Source organism: Mesocricetus auratus, unplaced genomic scaffold, assembly GCF_017639785.1.
Source record: "Mesocricetus auratus isolate SY011 unplaced genomic scaffold, BCM_Maur_2.0 Super-Scaffold_100037, whole genome shotgun sequence".
Lineage (NCBI taxonomy): Eukaryota > Metazoa > Chordata > Mammalia > Rodentia > Cricetidae > Mesocricetus > Mesocricetus auratus.
Window position 1 is genome coordinate 6,213,029 of NW_024429215.1, and position 19,896 is coordinate 6,232,924.

The window sequence follows — 19,896 nt, forward strand, 5'->3', positions numbered from 1 at the left end:
GACTTCCCGCCCCTCGCCGCGACTCCTCCCCGCGGCCAATTGATTTGGGAGAAGGGGGCGGACCCACCCAATCAGCACGCCACGGACCTCCTGATTGACAGCCGGGCCCTCGCGCTTGGCGTGTTGTGCTCCGAGGCGGAGAGGAGGAGGAGCCGGGGGGAAGAAAAAACCCTGAGCCAATCCAAGCCAGCGGAGCGGGAGGCCAATCGAACGCCGCGCCCTGCAGGCAGCAGCCAATCGGCGCGAGGGGGCCGGCCGCAGCCTCGCCAGGGGCCAATGGGACGCGCCTGTCGGCGCGGAGCGACGTGCTGCGGGAGCAATGACGGACCTCTATTCGGGGCTCGGGGCGGGCCGGCGCCGGAGCCGAGAAGAGAGGAGGGGAGGCCTCCTCCGCCGCCGCCGCCGCCGCCGCCATCTTGGACCGGGCCCGTTCAGCTTCCGTGGAGCCGTCGGCCGCCGCCGCCGCGGGGCCTTCCCTTGAGCCCCGAATCCCTTACTCGGTCGTCTAGAACAGCCCCCACCGGGCCCACTTCCTCTATCAACAACCCAGCCCCCCACTTCCGGCTTTCGCGCCCTCTTATCGCGATAGCGCCCGGGCTTGGGGCGCGAGGAAAGCGGAAGAAAAAAAAAAAAGGGAAAAGGGAAAAAAAAAAAGAAGGCGGCTGGCGGGCGCTCGCCTCCGTCTCCCCCCTCCTCGCCCGTCGGGATACGCTCCGCAGCGGCGGCGGCGCCGGCTCCTGCGGTGAGAGCGTCAGGCTCGGCTGGGCCGGACCCCTTCCCCTCTCCCCCAACCCCCCTCGGCGTCGTCGGCCGCCTCGCCGCTCCGCGACCCCTCCGCCTGTCGCGATACGGCCTCCGCGCCCGCCGGGCCCCGGCCGCGCGCTCAGGCCTGGCTTCGGCGCGGGCGGGCGGGCGGGCGGGCGGGGACCCTCGGCCCCCAAGTCCTCCCGCGTCCCGATTCCCGCGTGGCAGCGCGCCTGCCCGCCCCGGGTGCGAGCCAGCGAGCGAGGTGCCCGCCCTCCTCCGCGTCTGGCCGGGCTTTGGAGCGATGGGCGCGCAGCGGGACCCGGGGAGGGGGCGGCTCTCTGCCGTGGGGGTTTTTTTTGGCGGGGGGTGGGGGACCGCTCCTGCAGTCATGCCCTCCCCCCGAGAGCTCCCTCCGGGAGCGGTGGTCCCCGTGCACCCGAGAGCTCCAGCTTGTTGGTGTCTCGATAGAGGGGCGAGCCTCTTTGCAAGAGATGCATCTGGTGGAGGCAAAAGTCCCCCCCCCCAAGACCCGAGCGAGGGTGCAGCTCCCGTTGTGAGTTGGAGCCTAAGCCAAAGTTTCCACCTTGTGCTCACAGCCCTGGCAGTGAAGTCTCCTAGATGTCCCATTCCACCGGTCTTCTTTTAAGGAAGCATGGCTTTTTACAAATTTATTCGTTTATTGTTTTTATAACACTCCCTCCCCAAACCTTGTTGGATTCAGGACTGGCCACCGTATTGTTCACTTCCTGGCTTCTCTTACATCTCTGAGGTAGGGTATCAGCGGCCTCTAGCTCTGGGGATGCAGGCTCTAGTGGTGTCGTCTCTACTACCGTTGTTGCCGTGCGTGGTGGGAGCTGTTTAGCTCCCGTGGGCCTGTGTCCATGGAATGTGAGCGCCCAGGCTCTCGGTTAACTGGTGGGCTGCTGTCGGGGACGGTCTTCTGCACCTCTTGTAAACGGCTGCATCTCGGTTCTGGCATCTGGCATCTCTTCTTAGGATTCGATCTCTGTCCTCACCTTCTCTCCTCATCCCGTGGGCTTGTTCACCTTCCCGCGTTTGAATCCCCAGCTGCCCACCCGTGTGTGAACGTGTGATCTCGCATAATTGAAACCCGCTGGGTGAAGGGAAGCGTTGTACGCGAGGGCTAGTCCTGCTCACCCAAACTGGTACCCTGTCGGGATGCAGACATCTTTCTCCCCGCAGTTGGGCTGTCTTTGTGGGGTAGCGCTGTCACCTGCGAGGTAAAGTTCCCGCCTCCTTTGGTGGTGGCATCCCCCCCCCCCCCGTCCCTGCATTTGGGATCGCTCCACCCCTGCGGACCCACCTTGAGGCTAGGATACTCTTTGGGTGTGAGTACCGCGGCTGGTGTGACTCGCTCCTAATTTGTGGTTTCTCTGTGGGTCTACAGTGAAGCTTCTTGGGCGGCGTGTGGGACTTGGGAGAGAGACTGCTGTGGTCGCTTTGCGTGGGACTGAAGATTAGGGATGCCCTTTCAAGGTGTAGGTTCCTCATCCCCTACCTGTCTGGTGTCAGGCCTCTGCGGGGGCGGGGTTCACAGTTACCTCCGACCAGGACTCTATCCACCTGACAGAACCCCTGTGCGGTGGTGCCAGGCTCCTCCGCGGGGCTTAGGTTCCTCCTCCAGCGCGCTGCTGGCCACCGCCTCCTTGCTGTAGTGTGAGCCCTCTGAGCTGCCCCTGCCTGTGCTGTGCCCCGGGACGCCTGTGTGGTCCCGACAGCACCACCTTCAGCGTCGGGTTGTGCCCCTCATCGGGTCTCTGCGCCGTGATGACCCCGGAGTCTGTGGTGAAAAGTTCTGGGGATTGTTTTGTCGCTGGCTGCTGTTGTGAGGATGTACCACATCCTTGGGCAGAGGCTCCACCTTCCCCCATGCTGTCCCAGAGGGTCTTGGGAAGTGGGGTGGGCAGTCTCCTGTTGGCCGCACCTGTGGTGTGAGGCTCAGCACTGGCTCAGGTGTGCGCACCCTCTTGGTGTGGAGTGGTTTTGGGGTGTGTGTGTGTGTGTGTGTGTGTGTGTGTGTGTGTGTGTGTGTGTGTGTGTGTGTGTGTATAGAAGGTATTGCCACCGCTGTGACTGAGGCTCCAGCCTCTGGAGTAGAAATTCCTGGGTGTGTGGGCCTTGTCCTGCTCTCTGCCAGTCAGATAGTGTCTTCTCTAACCACAGCTGTACCCAGTCTTGACGGCCGAAGTATTACAGCTGTTCTTTTTTAAATTATCTTCCAGGTTTACTTTTATTCTGTGTATTTTGTCTCCCCTCATGTAAGTGCCCTGTGTATGTGCTGTACCTGAGAATATGTGCTGTACCCGAGAAGGCTGTTAGTCCCCGGAACTGGGCTTACAGGCAGTGTGCGCTGTACATGTGGGTGCTGTGTAAAAAGACAAGGCAACACGTGCTCTTAACCCAAGGCATCTCAGTTCTCAGTTGCCTTATTCTTCTATTTAAATGTGTTTTTTTTTCTATTTGGTGTGCGCATGCATGCCATGACAGGAATGTGAGGGTCAGAGAAAAACGTTGGGAAGTTGATTGTGTGCTTTTACAATTTGGGACCCAGGGTTGAATCCCGATCACCAGTCTTCGTAGCAAGTACCTTTGTTTACTCAGCCGTCTTACGGCCTGTAATTATTTTTTATTACTTTTTTAACTTTTGAGACCGTCTCCCTATGTAGTCTGGGGTGGCCTGCAACTCACTGTGTAGACCAGGCTGGCCTTGAGATCTGTGTGCCTCAATCTCCCAAGGGTGGGATTAAAGGGCCAACCGTAGCCCAGCATTGTGTTCTCGGACTTATTATTTGGTGTGCGTGCCAGCGTACATGTGGGAGAGATTGATTCTCTCTCTACCATGTGACTCCTTGAGGTTGACTTTGGGTTGTCACTCTTGGTCCCTGTTGATCCTACTTGATGGCGCCTTGTTTCCGGGCCCTCTAGGATTTTTGTCACTTTTTTGCCGCCGCCACGGTGATGTATTCTCACTGCAGGGCCGTCTCACCTCCTCCCCTGTGCTGCAGCCCCAACCTCTTCACTGTGGAATTAGGGTAGGGCCTCACCTCCTTAAGGTTGCAGTGTCTTCCCAGAGCCCTGCCGCCGGCTCTCGGGACAGAGTGGGCAGTGTAAGCTGTTGTTTGACAACCCTTCCTTCCCTGGTGTAAAGAGAGGCCTTTCTGTGCTGATGGACGTTAGAGCCAAGACTCACTCCTGAGCGTCTCTTGCTGATCCAGGCGAGGTGCCTGGATGGGAGGTACCTATGCCTCAGTCTCCTCGGTGGGCTCTCTGCCGAGTCCTTTGCTAGTTGCTTCATCTTCCTGAAGGTTCTGGGGTGTGGTGTGTCAGCCCATCCTCAGTGAGAGTGCTGGTTTTCGAGAGGGTGGGGTGGGAGGGGGTTGATAGGCCCTGTACTGAAGAGATTCAAGTTCCCAGAGTTTGAGTGGGGCTCAACAGAGTTATTTTTTTACATTTCTTTCAGAGAAGGTGCCAGCCCCGTCCTCTCTGTGCCTCTTTTTCGAAAGCTGTCTCTGTAATGCAGTGTCCCATGCAGTTTGCAATTCGTACAACTGAAAAAAAAAAAAAAACAGCCCGGAGTGGCAGTGCCCTCCTCTAACCTCAGCATTAGGGAGGTCAGGGCAGGAATTGGGTTCAAAGCCAGCCTGAGCTGTGTAGTAAGGCCCTGTCTTGCAAAGGGAAAGGATCCGTTTTTCCATCACACTGGCTGACAGCACTTTGGAACATTTCCCACATTGCATCTTCCGTTAAAACTGTTCTCTGGGTATTCCTTTCCTTGGTAGTAAGGACCCTCACTGTTTCTGGGAGCAGGGCTGTTTCTGCCTTTATGGTTAAGAGCTACTTTAGGGCACCCCTGTCCTGTATAGTCTAGTCCTCAGAGCCTTGCTTTTTAATGTAGCCCCAGTGGGGACAGCTTCTACTAGCAGCTCAGAAATCCTCTTTGCATTGCAGAGTCAAGTTTCGTAGTGTGCGTTTCCCTTTGTGTGAACTCCCCTCTTCATGGTTTGTCCTCAGGCCCCTCTGAGTTAAGCTCACCCTCCTTGAGAGTAAAACTAGATGCCCCTCTGTGCATTTTGTTTTCTGCCCCATGGGTTCACGTTTCTGAGTCTAAATTGCCAGTCTATCTGATAGGGATTCCTCCATGTGTGCAGACCTGCTCTCTCACAGCCGAGGTGCCTCTTTACTCTCTTATCTTTGTAAGCTTCTATCTTCTCCTAGCCCTCTCTGAGGAGCTGCTGCCTGCTACCCAGTTTCTAACCGTTTTGAGTGTCTGCCTCCAGGGTTCTGCAGTGAAATACGCTTCTTGGAAGTGACATCCTGCCCTGTCCTGTCTGAGCAGGTCCAGGTCTTCGTAGTTCCCAAGTCCCCTGTGGCTCATCCCCTGCAGGTCACACCTGTAGATGCAGCACCTCCTCCTTCCCGGGAGCCGCCAGCCTCGTGTATTCCCGACCTGCCTGGAGTGACCTCTCCCAGTCACCTCTGCGCCCAACCTGTTTAGAATCCTCATTGCTGGGGCTCTGGCCTCCCTCACAGCAGTCCACCTGTGTGCTGTGGTGTCATCTAGAGAACGCATACTCTGCTCTAGAAATATTTGCTTCCTAAGTCAGAGGCCCACAGATAGACATAGTTTTCCAGAGTCTAGTCTGGCGTCTCTGTTGGGCAATGGAAGGAATGTGAGAACAGGCCTGATCTCCCTCTTCAGATAGGAAACGGGGTGTAGCTAGTAGAAAGAAGGCTTGCCTGTGCGAGGCCCTGAGTTCTGCCCTCAGGTAGGAGAGAGGGCAGGTAACTGTTGCTTTCCTCACCGTCCTGCCTGCTCCATGATTCCCACCATGCCTCTGGGTTTCGACTAGCCAGGGAACAGATGTTAAGTCCTATCCAATTTTTCCCAGCAGCGTCCGTTTCCAAGAGAGTATGAAGAGAGTTCGTCTGTAGGGCAGGGAAGATGGCGGACAAGCGCAAACTCCAAGGTAACAGACTGCCTCCTGTAGATCTGGCCACATGCCCTCTCCTCTGGGAACTTGTCTCTGGCTATTTGCTGCCTCGGCAGGGTCCTAACAGTCTTCCTCCCTGGCCAGGTGAGATTGATCGCTGCCTCAAGAAGGTGTCCGAAGGCGTGGAGCAGTTTGAAGATATTTGGCAAAAGGTACACAGCCTAAGAACCTCCAAGTCTGGGTCTGTGGGGAGAAGAACCAAGAGGTTCAAAGTCTCAGGGTGTTGGCCAAGGGAGCATCTCTAAGATCGACTGTGGGGAAGAGGGTCTTAGGTTTCCCAGCCGAGGGAGAGAGACTGGACCTTTACTGCTCTGGCGAGTTGTGGGCAGCCACACTCACTGACTGCTGAATTCTTCATCCCTCAGCTCCACAATGCAGCCAACGCGAACCAGAAAGAAAAGTATGAGGCTGACCTAAAGAAGGAGATTAAGAAGCTACAAGTGAGGGGGCTGGGGCTGGACTCTTTTGTCCTGTGGGAGGAGGGATGGGGAGAGTGGACTGCTGGGTCCCAGGAGGAGAGGTCGCTGAGGGCCCCAGTTCCGACCTGCAGCCTGATGACCTTGCTTCGTGTCCCTTCAGCGGCTGAGGGACCAGATCAAGACATGGGTAGCATCCAACGAGATCAAGGACAAAAGGCAGCTCATCGAAAACCGCAAGCTCATCGAAACGGTAGGAAGGCAAAGCCTGGGACTCTGGGTGGGGGTGTGGTCGGGTTCCTGGGTGCCTAGGAGGAGAGGTGGAGCAGCCACTCCAGACCCCTGGGCAGAGTGGTGTCTCCACAACCAAGCGAAGGGCAGGGCGAGGGCGAGGGCTGAGCCATGAGGTCCCAGGCTGTTAGCATTGCTCGCCCTTACGCCTCCCGCCCCGCCTTTGAGAGCTCGCCATCAACTGCTCTCCACAGCAAATGGAACGGTTCAAAGTTGTGGAACGAGAGACCAAAACCAAAGCTTATAGCAAGGAGGGCCTAGGTCTGGCTCAGAAGGTGGACCCCGCCCAGAAGGAGAAGGAAGAGGTTGGCCAGTGGCTTACGGTGAGTTGGGGCCAAAAACGGGGTGAGCTCATGGGCCCAGACTTAAGTGGATGCCAGGGACTTGAGGACAAACCCCTGTTCCCTTCTCTCCCCCAGAACACCATTGACACCCTAAATATGCAGGTGGACCAGTTTGAGAGTGAGGTGGAGTCGCTGTCCGTCCAGACACGCAAGAAGAAGGGCGACAAGGATGTGAGTGGGGGAGCGCAGAGGGGGGTGCGTGGCCTGGACCTGAAGCCGCCGAGGGCTAGGGAGTCTGTTCTGGGTGCCTGCCACACCTGGGGCTGAGACGGCGGGAGGAGGAGAGACAGGACCTGGGGTGCTTGTGAGGGGCGCTTTGGTAAAGACTGACAGGTTCGGCTGGGACCATAAAGCGACACGTGAAGGGACAACCAGACTGGGAAGGTGCATGGCACCCCTAAAGTCCCAGGTTCTCAGCTGAGGGGGTTGTCCCTGAGAAACCAATGGCCGTGAGTGCCCGGGAAAGGATGATTTGGCCAGAGTCATGTGTTAGGGTTCTGGGTCCTACACCTCTAGGACTGTAGGGTGTGCATTGAAAGGGCTGTCTGCTTAATGGTGTCAGCCGAGAAGGAAGTTGGGACGGCGTGGAAAGGGAACGACTTGTCATGATTGGTGAGGGATGTGAGAACCAGGACTGGGGGAAGCGGGGTGCTTGTCAGGAGGAGGAATTTGGAGCTAGCACGAAGGCGTCCAGGGGTAAAGGGACTTGGAACCTTGAGAGGAGTAGGGGTTCCTCTTACTGCTGGCCCTTGTTACTGCCGTTACTGTGCAGTGAGATGGGCTGGGTATCCCAGGCAGAGGTCAGAGCGGTGGGGGTGGCCTGGGGGAGACTGGCTGACAGGTGAGGCAGACAGAGGTCAAGTTGTAGGGCTTGCTCAGGCGTCATAGGCTCTAGGGGTCCCTAGAGCCCACAGGGTTTTGGGAGGGAGAAGTGGATCTCTGAGATGTCATAACCCTCACATTGGTCCTCACTGGGACAGAGGGTGGGCTAGGAGGGGCTGGAGTGGAGTTTTGGGGGTGCCCTGGGGACGGGGGACTGAGGACAGGTTCTGTGGGGGCAGGAGGGCCGGGCAGGTGCTCTGCAGCCCCTGAGCCTGGCCCTGGGCTCGCCAGCAGAAGCAGGACCGGATTGAGGGCTTGAAGCGGCACATCGAGAAGCACCGCTACCATGTCCGCATGCTGGAGACCATCCTGCGCATGCTGGACAACGACTCCATCCTGGTCGACGCCATCCGAAAGATCAAGGATGACGTGGAGTACTACGTTGACTCGTCCCAGGACCCCGACTTTGAAGAGAATGAATTCCTCTATGACGACCTGGACCTCGAGGACATTCGTGAGGCCCCGGGCTGACCTTCATGGCACGGGGTGAGGGCAGGAGGCGTAGCTGAGCCAGCTAAGCCTGCTGCCCCCCTGCCCCCACAGCACAGGCGCTGGTCGCCACCTCCCCACCCAGCCACAGCCACATGGAGGATGAGATCTTCAACCAGTCCAGCAGCACGCCCACCTCCACAACTTCCAGCTCTCCCATCCCTCCCAGCCCAGCTAACTGCACTACGGTGAGGGCCGGGGTATTAATTACCCGGGTTCCCAAGAAGGCTGGGCATGGAGAAGTCAGAAGCCCAGTCGGTGTTGCCCCAGAGAGCAGCTAGGGAAGTGAGGTCTAGGCTTTTCGTGCTCTCGGCCCTTGTTGGTGTGGAATGCATATCAAAAAGCCAAGGGTAGACCCTGGGGTCCCACTCAGGGTTGGCGTGCATGTGGGGTTTAGGTGAGTGTGGAACGCTTGAGGACCCGGGCAGCTGGCTGTTTGCTCTGACAGGGATCCAGGGCTGAAATTTAGAGAGAAAGAAGGTTCCTAGGTGCTCCATGGGGGGGGGGAGTGCTGCCTCTCACAAGATGGTCCTGGTGAGCTCACATTTAGGTGTTTCCCAGGTTGGGGTTGACTGTTGGAACAGATGTGGGTCACAGGCAGTCAGATGGGCCCGTGAGAGATTAGGAGCAGTAAGGGCCCTCCTGGGTCCTTAAAGGATTGCCCTTTGTGTTGGGACCCTGGAGGTCACAGTTTCTGAATCTGTTTCCCCTACCTCAGGAAAACTCTGAAGATGATAAGAAGAGAGGCCGCTCCACAGACAGTGAAGTCAGTCAGGTGGGTCCAAGTCAGTCTCTGAAGGCTTGTCACTTGTTTATTCACTGGTCCTTAAAATTACTGAAGCTGGAGCGCTGGGCTCTTGAGACAGTGGCGTGCCACCCTGAAGGCAGGCTGATGACTGGTGCTGTGGTGGAGGTGGCCTGTATCCTGGCCTGTAGAGCAAGACCCGGTGGATCTGTGGGCAGCAGCAGGCCATGGGAGCTACGGCAGGAAACTTGGAAGTATGAGAAGTAGGCCTGTTGGACCAAGGACCTGCTCTGGGTAGACTGTCTCTGAAGGAACCAAACAAGCCTGGGAAGTGACCCGAAGGCCAGACTGCCTGTGCTGTGCTGTGCTGTGTTTTGTTGTGCTGTGCTGTGCTGTGTGTAGGAAGCACTCCCTGAGAAAGGAAGGCAGTGTGTGGCACTTGTAGTGAGTGAGCTCTCTTAGCTCTGTCAACGTCTCCTAAGACAGGGACATACCTTAGGAAACAGGGGTGCTGAGGAGCAGAAGGACCCCAAAGCCCCTCTGGGGTGATAGAAGGAATAGTCTCTGGGAGGACCTCAGTGGGCACCAGGGTTGGAAACAGCAAGGGTCGTGGCCTGAGAGAGAGACTGGGGCAGGGACTCCTGGGAATGGGCCCTAACTGTCAACAGTGATCCCAGGAGGACAGTGAATGGCCTGTTCCCTTTGATACTTGGCCAGTGAGGTTCTGTGGCACTTGAGAAGTCCAGGAGACAGTGCGGCATGGCAGCCTGGTGGTTGCACTGTTTTTACAGTTGTGTGACTAGCTATAAAATGGACCTTTAGATGTATCCTGACTGTCCTTACCCTTAAACATTTAGGCTGATCCAACTAATCCCAAATTGAGGTGATTTTGTTAGGGGATGGGGCTATTTAGTTTTTGTTTGTGAAAGCATCTCACTGTGTAGCCTTGGCTGGCCTGAACTTGCCTTAGAAACCAGGTTAATCTCAAACTCAGAGATCTGCCTGTCTCTGCCTCTCAAGTGCTAGGTGGTACACCACCACTCCAGGTCTCTAATGGAGGGTGTTTAAGTTTCCACTGGTCTCTTGTCTTAATGAAATAACCTGAGGGATTCATGTGGGCTACAGGGGCGATGTCCAGCAAGGACTTTGGACAGCCGAGCAGGCTGGCAGTAAATAGTTGTTGAACATGAAGGCGATTGAGTTCTTGCCTTGGAGGGTGTGTACATTGACAGCCGTCAGAGATGTGGGGAGATAATAAGGGAGTGGTAAGTGGACAGGCTGGCCTAGAACCTCACCCTTTGTTCTTTCTTTCCTGCAGTCTCCAGCCAAAAACGGCTCCAAGCCTGTCCACAGCAACCAGCACCCCCAGTCCCCAGCTGTGCCGCCCACCTACCCCTCTGGCCCCCCATCTGCCACTTCTGCCTTGAGCTCCACCCCTGGCAACAATGGGGCCTCTACCCCAGCAGCACCTCCAAGTGCCCTGGGCCCCAAGGCCAGTCCAGCTCCCAGCCACAACTCGGGTACTCCTGCCCCCTATGCCCAGGCTGTGGCCCCACCCAATGCCAGCGGGCCCAGCACTGCCCAGCCCCGGCCCCCCAGTGCCCAGCCGAGCGGGGGAAGTGGTGGTAGCAGCGGAGGGAGCAGCAGCAATAGTAACAGTGGCACAGGCGGAGGGGCTGGCAAGCAGAACGGTGCCACCAGTAAGTGCAGGCCAGTCTGGGACAGGGCGAGGTGGGCAGTGGCTGCAGCGCGTTCACACGTGCCCTCTCTTCCCCAGGCTACAGTTCGGTTGTTGCAGACAGCCCTGCAGAGGCGGCCCTGAGCAGCAGTGGGGGCAGCGGTGCCAGCGGCCAAGCCCTGGGGCCCGCCTCGGGCCCGCACAACCCAGCTCCCATCACCTCGTGAGTTCTGGGGTGGAGGGTTGGGCACGGTCTCACGCCACCCTGGCTGCAGGGCTCCACGTCCTGCCTCCTCGGGGAGTGTCCAGTGCCTCTGCCTTGTCTCGGCAGGGTTTCCGTCCCTGCTCCTAACACCAGGACGTGGTGCAGCAGTTCCCAGCTTTGTCCCTCCTACCTACTCTTACTCTAGGTTCCAGACTGCTCTCTCCTGTTTCTGCCCTTTGCTCTGAAGCACCTATCTTCCGTGGGTGTGAGGGCTTTTTTTTCTCTTTTCTGAGTGAAATGCCCTAGTCCCCCATTTCTGAGAGATGACCTCAGATTCCTCCAGCTGTTTCTGAATCCATGCTGAAGGAAAGATCTGCCCCACGCCAGCAGCTTAGTGGGATCGCACCATGTGCGTCTGTGCGAGACGACTTTATTCAGTCTGAGTCTGCCCCAGTGTCTCGTCCCCCATCTCTTAAGCTGTCAGGGGATCCTAAAAGCCTGTGTTCCCAGCTCAGTACCTCTGCTGTACTGAGAGGACCCCAGATACTGCTTCTGCCCCCGCCTGCCTCAGGTGTCCCCTGCAGCCGCCCCTTCGGAGCCCCTTTTCTGTGCCCATCCTCCTTAGGGACCTGAGTCTGAGTCGCCTCCATTCTTCACCCAGAAAAGAATCCAGTACGGCAGCCCCAACTGGGACTGGGAATGTGGCTGCAGGCTCAGGGAACAACTCGGGGGGACCCAGCCTCTTGGTGCCACTGCCTGTGAATCCCCCCAGTTCTCCAACGCCCAGCTTCAGCGAGGCCAAGGCAGCTGGCACCCTGCTCAATGGTCCTCCACAGTTCAGCACCACCCCAGAAATCAAGGTGAGCTCCTCAGATGTGGGCCCTGAACCTGTCCTGGGACAGGAAGTCCAGTGTGTCTACTTTTCTAGGGGAAAAGCATAGAAGTTCTCCCGTGAGTGGGGATGGGGCTCTGGCACGGTTTTGGGGGGAGAAGAAACAGGTGACACCTTGTGGAGGGGCTCCTGTGAGGCTGTGGGTGGGATGGCGGAAGGAGAGGATGGAGGACTGGGCCTTATTGGCTGTGCCGGAAGGGTTGTACAGAGTGGGTAGGAGCCAGCCCTAAGCTGCTGCACCAGGCAAGGCAGTGTGGGGGCTGCAGACCCAACCCACTGATGTTCCCAAGGAGACTGAGTGCCCAAGGGATGGCCGCCAGCCCTAAGGCAACAGCAGAGCCTGCCATCCTGCCAGCCACCTCCCTCAGGATGTCGTGCTACTGTGGGCAATCCCGTGGGTGTTTTCCCAGCATGTAGCGTCTTCACGGAGGAGTGTGCCGTGGCCTGTCCACCGTGTTTTGTAGGGTACTATGTACCCTGTCCAGAATTACACAGTGGAGTCAGTGGACCGCGTTCTGATGGTGACCTCAGATTTGCAGCTTCCCTACAGCCATGACGCTTTATCATAATATGGGGAGATCTCAGAACAGGGAGCTGACAGCAGAAGAGTAGGCAGACATGCAGGTCCCAGCAGCCTTTGCACTTCTCTGCAGCCCAGTCTCTGCTCCGGGTCCTGAGGCTCGTCCCCTTTCTCTTCCCAGGCCCCTGAACCTCTGAGCTCTCTGAAATCCATGGCAGAACGGGCAGCTATCAGCTCTGGTATTGAGGACCCTGTGCCAACGTTACACCTGACGGAGCGAGGTGATTGATAGTCGTGGAGTGGTGGGGGGGCAGAGGCTACAAGGAACTGACCCGTCCTCATCATTAAGGGGCCTGGGGCCCCACCCTCTCTACAGACATCATCCTGAGCAGCACGTCAGCACCCCCCACCTCAGCCCAGCCCCCCCTGCAGCTGTCCGAGGTGAACATACCATTGTCACTGGGCGTGTGTCCACTGGGGCCGGTGTCCCTCACCAAGGAGCAGCTCTACCAGCAGGCCATGGAAGAGGCCGCCTGGCACCACATGCCCCACCCCTCTGACTCCGAGCGCATTCGGTGAGGGGCCGCAGAAAGGGGCCGGGCCGGGACTCCCCAGTCTGAGGGAGGAGCTGGTCCCTGGCCCTGAGAGACTAGGTAGAGTACTGTCTCCCAGTGCTGAGGACGTGCCTTGGGGCTCCTTACAGCAGGCTAAAGTGTGCTTCCGAGCAGCCTCCTGAAGCCGCCTGGCACTAAACCCTCTGTGGTTCACAGGCAGTACCTCCCCCGGAACCCTTGCCCGACGCCCCCTTACCACCATCAGATGCCACCCCCACACTCGGACACCGTGGAGTTCTACCAGCGCCTGTCAACCGAGACACTCTTCTTCATCTTCTACTATCTGGAGGTACAGCAGGGTCCCCGGGGCAGCCTCGGGCCCCCCAGCTCCGCCGCCACCGCTGCCATCCCCCCTCGGGCTGGAGGGGCGAGGTGGGTGTCCCACTGCGGCCACTGGGACCGCACCCCTCCCCGCCCCAGGCCCCCTCAGATCAAGCCTGTCCAGTCCAGGCATTCCTGGTGCTCAGCTCAGGGAGACTGCAGACCGTAGGCTGTGTGCACTTCCCACTGCCGAGAGCGCTCGCTCCTGGTGTAGCCGAGTGCGTAGGCACTCTCAAGGCCTCCCTGGAGACTAGGACCTGTGCCCTCTCCATCACTCCTTGAGTTTCCTCCACAGTCTCCTCTCCGCTTTCATTGTGCATTAGTTTACTCCTCAAAGCTTTTCTGAAAACACCTCTCACCTCCTGTCTCATTTTCTTCTGACCATGGTATGTTTTGTGCTCCCAGCCTGACTCCAGGTGGACTCTCCACCTCAGCTGGTCTGTGGTGGGGCCTGAGTGCAGCTCCGATGCCCTGCCCTGGCCCTCTGCTCCCTACCTGGGTTGGATAGCCCCCAATCCTCCTCTGCATTTTCTTTCCCAGGGAACCAAGGCACAGTACTTAGCAGCCAAGGCCCTGAAGAAGCAGTCCTGGCGATTCCACACCAAATACATGATGTGGTTCCAGAGGCACGAGGAGCCCAAGACCATCACAGATGAGTTTGAGCAGGTGAGGGCCCCGCCCACCCTGGTCCCACTGGGGTATGGCTAGTGTCCCCAAGCCTAGTCCTGCTGGCCTTTGACCTTCTGCAGACAGACCAGTCTGGCCTCCCAGGCTGTTCACCTGGCCTGGGATGCTATCCCTCTCCATTTGTTGAATTCCCAGTGCTTTAAGTCTGAGCCATTGCTGCTGCTTCCAAAGAGCAGCTTTCCTAGAGCTGCCAACGCCTCCACCATGCAGCCCTGGGTGCGTTAGTTGCGTGTGGGAATTTCTAGTTGGCATCTCCTGAACCTGACCTCAGTGGCCCCTTCTCCATTTCCTGGCAAGTAGCGGACTGAGCAGACTTAGAAGGAAGTGTGCCGAGGCAGCCTTCTCGAGTCTCAGCCATTAGCTGATTAGAAACTCCACTCTCCCTCAATACCTCAAGGCCAGCTGATGTGGCTTTGAGCCCCGTTCTCTCTGAATGATCTTGGACAAGTCAATTGGACCTATTCACTTGTTTCTCTGTCTGTAAAACTGAGAGGGACAGCGCCCATCCCCACCAGTTGTTACAAGAATTAAATAAGTTGATAACACGTAAGCACTCATGGTGCCTGCTATACAGTGAGCGTCACGGAAATTTTCACTGTTTCCAGTTGGGGTGTTCCACAGTGGCTTTCCCCGCTGCACTTCCAGGTGCCAGGCCGGCCCTCGTGGTTCCCATTCTCACAGAATCACTCCATCCCTACCTTTCCACACACACTTGTCCCTGCCAGGCCAGCTTCTCTCTGTGCCCTCCCACCCTGGTTCGTCCTCGACATTGATACGTGAATGTCAGTCAGTGAAGTGCGTCCCCGCAGAGAGCACTTGGCTGTGGACGCTGCATCTGTTGCCTTGTAGGCCACCGTTGGTCCCCTTCCTCAGTGTCTGCACACAAATAAGCCTAGACCTCGTGGCTGTGTTGGTCCTCCATGTTGTAGGACGGTCGGCCTGGCTGCTCCTTGTCCCTGACAGCTGCTGTGTCTGTGCCTGGCCCAGGCCTGGCCCCTCGTCGTCCGTCCACTCACTGACTGCCTTCTTCCCCGACCAGGGCACCTACATCTACTTTGACTACGAGAAGTGGGGCCAGCGGAAGAAGGAAGGCTTCACCTTTGAGTACCGCTACCTGGAGGACCGGGACCTCCAGTGACACCGGCCCTCTACCTGACCCTCCCCCGCATGCTGACCCCCTGCCCAGGTGAGGGCCCTGCCCTGGAAGACTGCGGGAGGCCCAAGGCCATGGGGCACCCTCCCCCCCCAGGAAGCAGGGAAAGGGCAGGGAGGCTTTCTCTTCCTCTCTGCCCTACCCTGGGGGCGAGAGCTGCCCCCTCCTCCCCTCCCCAGTGAGGGACATTTTTTGGTAAACCTATTTTCATTTTGGAAAATATTTATGAATAAATAGTTTTATATGACGGCTGGCAGCTGCAGCCTCTCCTACCCCCCCCAAGAGTCAGTGGGCAGGAGTGGGGTTCTGCTGGCGGGGGCACCGGGCCAGCTGGGGGTTGAACTGGGAGTTGTACCGCCGCCTCCGTTCATCTGTCTCTTCCACGTCTGCCTGATCTTGCTGCGAGGCCCGGCCTTGTACGCGGGCCAGCAGGGCCTCTGCTCGGGCCCTCTCAGCTGCTTCCCGCTGACGACGCTCAGCCCGGAGCTGTTCTAGGGAAGGTGGCCTGCAGGGAGGAGACGGAGAGCAGCACACTTGAGAGAAGCCACCTGGTTCAGCAAGTCCAAGACTCGCTTTGAGAGCCGTGCCTCCCTGAATAACTTAGATGAGATGCCCTCCCGTCAAGCAGGCACTCTGAGCAGTGGACTGCGGGTCCCCGCACCATTCTCAGAGGGTAGCCTGCCCGCCCGCCACTACCCCTTCTCCAGTCGATAGAGTCTAGCACCTCACAGACAGAAACCTGCTCTTACTCTCTCATCCTAGGGATTCTTACACTTTGGTTCCCAACACGGGAGGCAGGCATCTCTGAGCTCAGCGTCAGCCTGGTTTACATAGCCAGTTCTGTGATAGTCAGGGCTACATAATGAAACCTTATCTCAGAAAAATTAAAAATTAAGAAACAACAGCAGCAAAACCTAGGGGCTGGAGAGATGGCTCAGTGGTTAAGAACCCTGGCTCCTCTTCTAGAAGACCTGAGTTCAATTCCCAGTGACCACATGGTGGCTCTCAACCATCCATCATGGGATCTGGTGCCCTCTTCTGGCCTGCATAGATACAGGCAGAACCAAGAAACCAGCCAGTACAAAGAGTAGTACGATGGAAATTGATAGGGAGACACCTGATGTCCTTGTCTAGCCTTCACATGCAACACTACAGAACATTTATAGGGGCGGTGGGGGGAAACCCAAGGGCCACAAAGATCTTTTAAGATTTTAAGACAGGGTTTCTCTGTTTAACAGTCCTGGCTGTCCTGAACTCACTTTGTAGGCCAGGCTGGCCTCGAACTCGGGGTCTCCCAGCCTCCACCCCCCCCACACACACACCAGCACTGGGATTAAAGGTGTGCACTGTCAGCACCTGGCAGTAGGTTGTATCTATGTATCTATATCTCTGTACTGAACTCGGTGTGGTGGCACACGCAGTTTGGAGGCAGCGGTCAGCAGAGCTACATAGAGAGTCCCTGTCTCACAAGAAAACAGAAGGGCTGGAGAGACAGATCGTTCAGTGGTTAAGAGCACTGGCTCCCCTTCTAGGCGACCGGTTTGATTCTCGGTACTATCCAGTGACTCACAATTGTGGCACTCCTGTTTCGGGGATCCAGTGCCTTCTAGTCTCTAAAGGCACCAGCACACGTGTGGTGCATACACAAACATAGCAGACACCCATGCATATTAAAGAAAAAAAACTGAGAAATCCTGTACACACATTCACACACACCCTTAGCAATAAGAGGAGATACTATTCTTAAAGCCTAAGTTAAAGAAGGGGCTGGAGAGATGGCTCAGCGGTTAAGAGCACTGGCTGCTCTTCCAGAGGCCCTGAGTTCAATTCCCAGCAACCACACGGTGGCTCACAACCATCCATAATGAGACTGGTGCCCCCTTCTGGCCTGCAGGAATAATGCAGGTAGAATACTGTATACATAGTAAATCAATCAATCTTAGGAATTTTTTTAAGTCTGTCTCCACAGAGCGCACACTGAGAACCACTTCACATCGCTGAGCTGTTTTGTGATGCCCGGGCTGGTGGATAGCGCCACCCCCCTCCAGTCTCGCTGCTTTCTGTGCCCTGGGTCCACTCTTACTCTTTGGGCCGTTGTTTCCGAGGCCGCTCCTCTCTGGAAGGACGGCTTTCACTGCTGTGCCTTTTCTTTCCCAGGTGCTTCTGCATCTCCCGCAAGGGATCCAACCGATTCTTGATCTTCTCGTCTGGGCTGGGGCCTGGAGGACAAGCCCCTTGCCCTGGGGGGAGCTGGTACCAAGGAGGTTGAGTTTGAGCCTCTGCTGCACTCTGGCCCAAGTACGTCAGGATGCCCAGTGCTTTCTCTTGCCTCTCCTGTGGGGGCAAGAAGACAAAATAGTCTTTTTTGCAAGTCCCTGTGGGAGCCGGAGATGTGGCTGTGGGGAAACCCAGGGCCTGAGTTCCCAGTGAGGGCAAGGGCTGGTAGGTATTCAACGACGGAAATCACAGACCTGGGACTAGCTATGCAACGTGCCAAGGGCTGACCTGCAGGGGGGAGGAGGAAACGAGGACAGTGACCGGGGTGGGGGTGGAGAAGCCTACGGAAAACAGCAGAGCAGAGGAGTGACTTCCAGAGTCGGGTGGGTCAGACACAGGAGTCAGAGTGCAATTCACAGTGTGAGGAACACGCGCCACCTGGCGGCACATATGCTCATGACTAGCGCTCAGGAGGCCAGAGCAGGGCTTGTGAGCTGGAGGACACCCTGGTCTGTGTAGTTGAGATCTCATCAGAAACAGCCTGAGGCGCTCTACAGCAGTAGCCAAACTATCAGGAGCTCCCTTTCAGTCACATTCAGGATTTTCTGTCACCATACCCTCACAGCTGGTGGTCACAGCTGGTAGCCCCCGCCCCGCCCGCCCCCAATCAGCCAACCGAGGCCGCCAGCTCACCCTCTCCTGCCGCTTCTCTTCTTCGTGCTCTTTGTTGCCTCTGGGTACCCCTTTCCCTTCCTCCAGCAGCTCCCTGAACAGGTCCACAGGGCCAGAGCTTGGAGCCTCTGCATCTGCTGCTCCCAGCTCAGGGAGTAAGTTCTGGCGCCTGGCTCTCTTCCGTAGGAATTCTGTTCTGGCCTGTGAAGAAAGTTTTGGGCAGGACATTAGAACCGAAAAGTGCTGGGGGCTACAAGAAAGAGCCATGGGCGGGCTGCTGGTGGCACACACCTCTAATCCCAGCACTCGGGAGGCAGAGGCAGGTGGATCTCTAGATTCCAGGCCAGCCCTAGTTCCAGAGCAGGCTGGGCTACATAGAGAAATGCTATCTGGAAAAAAACTTAAAAAAAAGGGGGGGGGGGTAGAGGTACTGGGAGTCAGAAAAGACACCATTTCTAGTTTTTGCCTGTTTTGGTTTTGGTTTTTGAGATGGGGTTTCTCTGTGAAACAGTCCTGGCTGTCCCGGAACTCACTTTGTAGACCAGGCTGGTCTCCAACACACAGAGATCCGCCTGCCTCTGCCTCCCAAGTGCTGGGATTAAAGGCGTGCGACACCACCGCCCATTGAGAATGGGTGGTTTTTTTTTTTTTTAACAGTAAACTGGATTACCACGGATAGTTGGGGAGATCCTCGACCTAAAACAGATGGCTTCGCAGCCTGGAGTGATGCAAGAAAAACAGCTATCCAAAACCACTAAGCTATGCCCAGCACACGCATGCACAAACTCCCAAATACAGCTTATTAGGTAGCCAAACAGTTTCTGGGCAAAGGATCTGAATCCCAGGTGTGGCTCCAGGTCACTATTCCAAGCACATTAATGACTGCCCGTGTCACTCCCATCCCAGGGGGGGGGGTTCAGAACTGCTCAGGGTAGTCTCCGATTCACGATCCTCCCCTCTGTAGTCTCAGTATCTGGACATACAAACGTCACTAAATCCAGCTACTTCATGATCGGATTGGCCGAGGGACTTAATTGTAAACCAGAAAGACTGAGTAATTAATTACTAACGCCTGTGCATGCATGTGTGTGGTCTTCAATGCCACATTCAGGAGGCAGAGGCAGGCAGATCTCAGAGCTCGAGACCAGCCTGGCTACTTGCTAGTCCGGGCTACATACATAGACCCTGTTTCTAAGAAAGCAAGCCTCTGGGTGTGTTTGCCTGGGGGAGCAATGGTGGAGAAAACGCGTCTAACGGAGCGGACTCCAGCTTGCTCGCCCTCTGCAGTCAGTGCCGACAGCACCCCTTTAAGGACTCAAAGTTGCTCTAAGAGGGATTTATCAAGCCTAGGCACGCACACAGTGGGTGCTCAGTAATTAAACTTGTGCGGACGATCTATAAATCCGAATATCTGTCCCACTCTTAGATGCTAGTCTCTGGCCACTTCAACTACACCAGCGCGGTAATCTAGGACGGTTCCGTGGAAGGCAGCAAAGGGTTTGCGGAGAAACATCGCCAAACCCAGACCCGCGCCGGACCCCGAGCGACCGCCGGGCCCGCCTCGCTTCCGGGCCAGCCCCAAGCTTACCTCTTGCTGAGCGAGCAGCACCCTCCGCTCTCGCTCCTTCTCCTCCTCCCGGGCCTGGGCCTCATCGCGCCGCACGCGGGCGACATTGTCCTTGTTTCGGACGTGCCAGCTCTTCTTGGGCAAGATATTCATGGTTCCTTAGCTGACCTCCGACCGGCAGGACCACTCTCCGACACTTCCGATTGGCGCGAGGACGCCCCCGCCCCATGGTCCCACCCGTGCCTGTGCATTGGTTCCGGACCAGTTACCACGCCCACTCATGGCCCTATCTGGAGGTGATTGGCTAAGAGGCCCTGCATCGCAGCCAATCCTAAACGTCTGCAACCTGAGTTGCTCCACCCCGGACGCCGCTGTCTGAGGCTGGTGACGCGGGGCCCGTCTAGCCCTTCTCGCAGACAAAACCCGGGACACGAAGTCGGGCCC

At 57.1% G+C, this 19,896-nt stretch overlaps 2 protein-coding genes across 8 annotated transcripts; one reads left to right on the forward strand and one right to left on the reverse strand.

Moving 5' to 3' along the window:
- Positions 1 to 605: 605 nt before the first annotated feature.
- Cnot3 (CCR4-NOT transcription complex subunit 3) lies at positions 606 to 15,243 on the forward strand. Of its 7 annotated transcripts, none has more exons than XM_040733926.1 (18): positions 606 to 742; positions 5,661 to 5,735; positions 5,844 to 5,911; positions 6,125 to 6,199; positions 6,339 to 6,428; positions 6,661 to 6,789; positions 6,886 to 6,981; positions 7,924 to 8,146; positions 8,236 to 8,369; positions 8,900 to 8,956; positions 10,245 to 10,626; positions 10,704 to 10,827; positions 11,471 to 11,669; positions 12,403 to 12,502; positions 12,571 to 12,796; positions 12,992 to 13,124; positions 13,697 to 13,822; positions 14,883 to 15,243. In XM_040733926.1, the coding sequence occupies exons 2-18, from the start codon at positions 5,711 to 5,713 to the stop codon at positions 14,979 to 14,981; spliced, it is 2,286 nt and encodes a 761-aa protein (XP_040589860.1). In that variant the 5' UTR covers positions 606 to 742; positions 5,661 to 5,710; the 3' UTR covers positions 14,982 to 15,243. The 7 variants fall into 7 exon arrangements, with proteins under 7 accessions (XP_040589860.1, XP_021091054.1, XP_040589864.1 ...); XM_021235395.2 differs by having other exon boundaries at positions 12,598 to 12,796; XM_040733930.1 differs by having other exon boundaries at positions 10,245 to 10,446.
- Positions 15,201 to 19,812, reverse strand: Leng1 (leukocyte receptor cluster member 1). Its single transcript, XM_005084143.4, has 4 exons — positions 19,474 to 19,812; positions 17,907 to 18,086; positions 17,080 to 17,330; positions 15,201 to 15,501 (listed from the first exon to the last, which is right to left on the reverse strand). Exons 1-4 carry the CDS (start codon positions 19,603 to 19,605, stop codon positions 15,282 to 15,284), a joined length of 783 nt encoding a protein of 260 aa, XP_005084200.1. The 5' UTR covers positions 19,606 to 19,812; the 3' UTR covers positions 15,201 to 15,281.
- Positions 19,813 to 19,896: the final 84 nt, after the last annotated feature.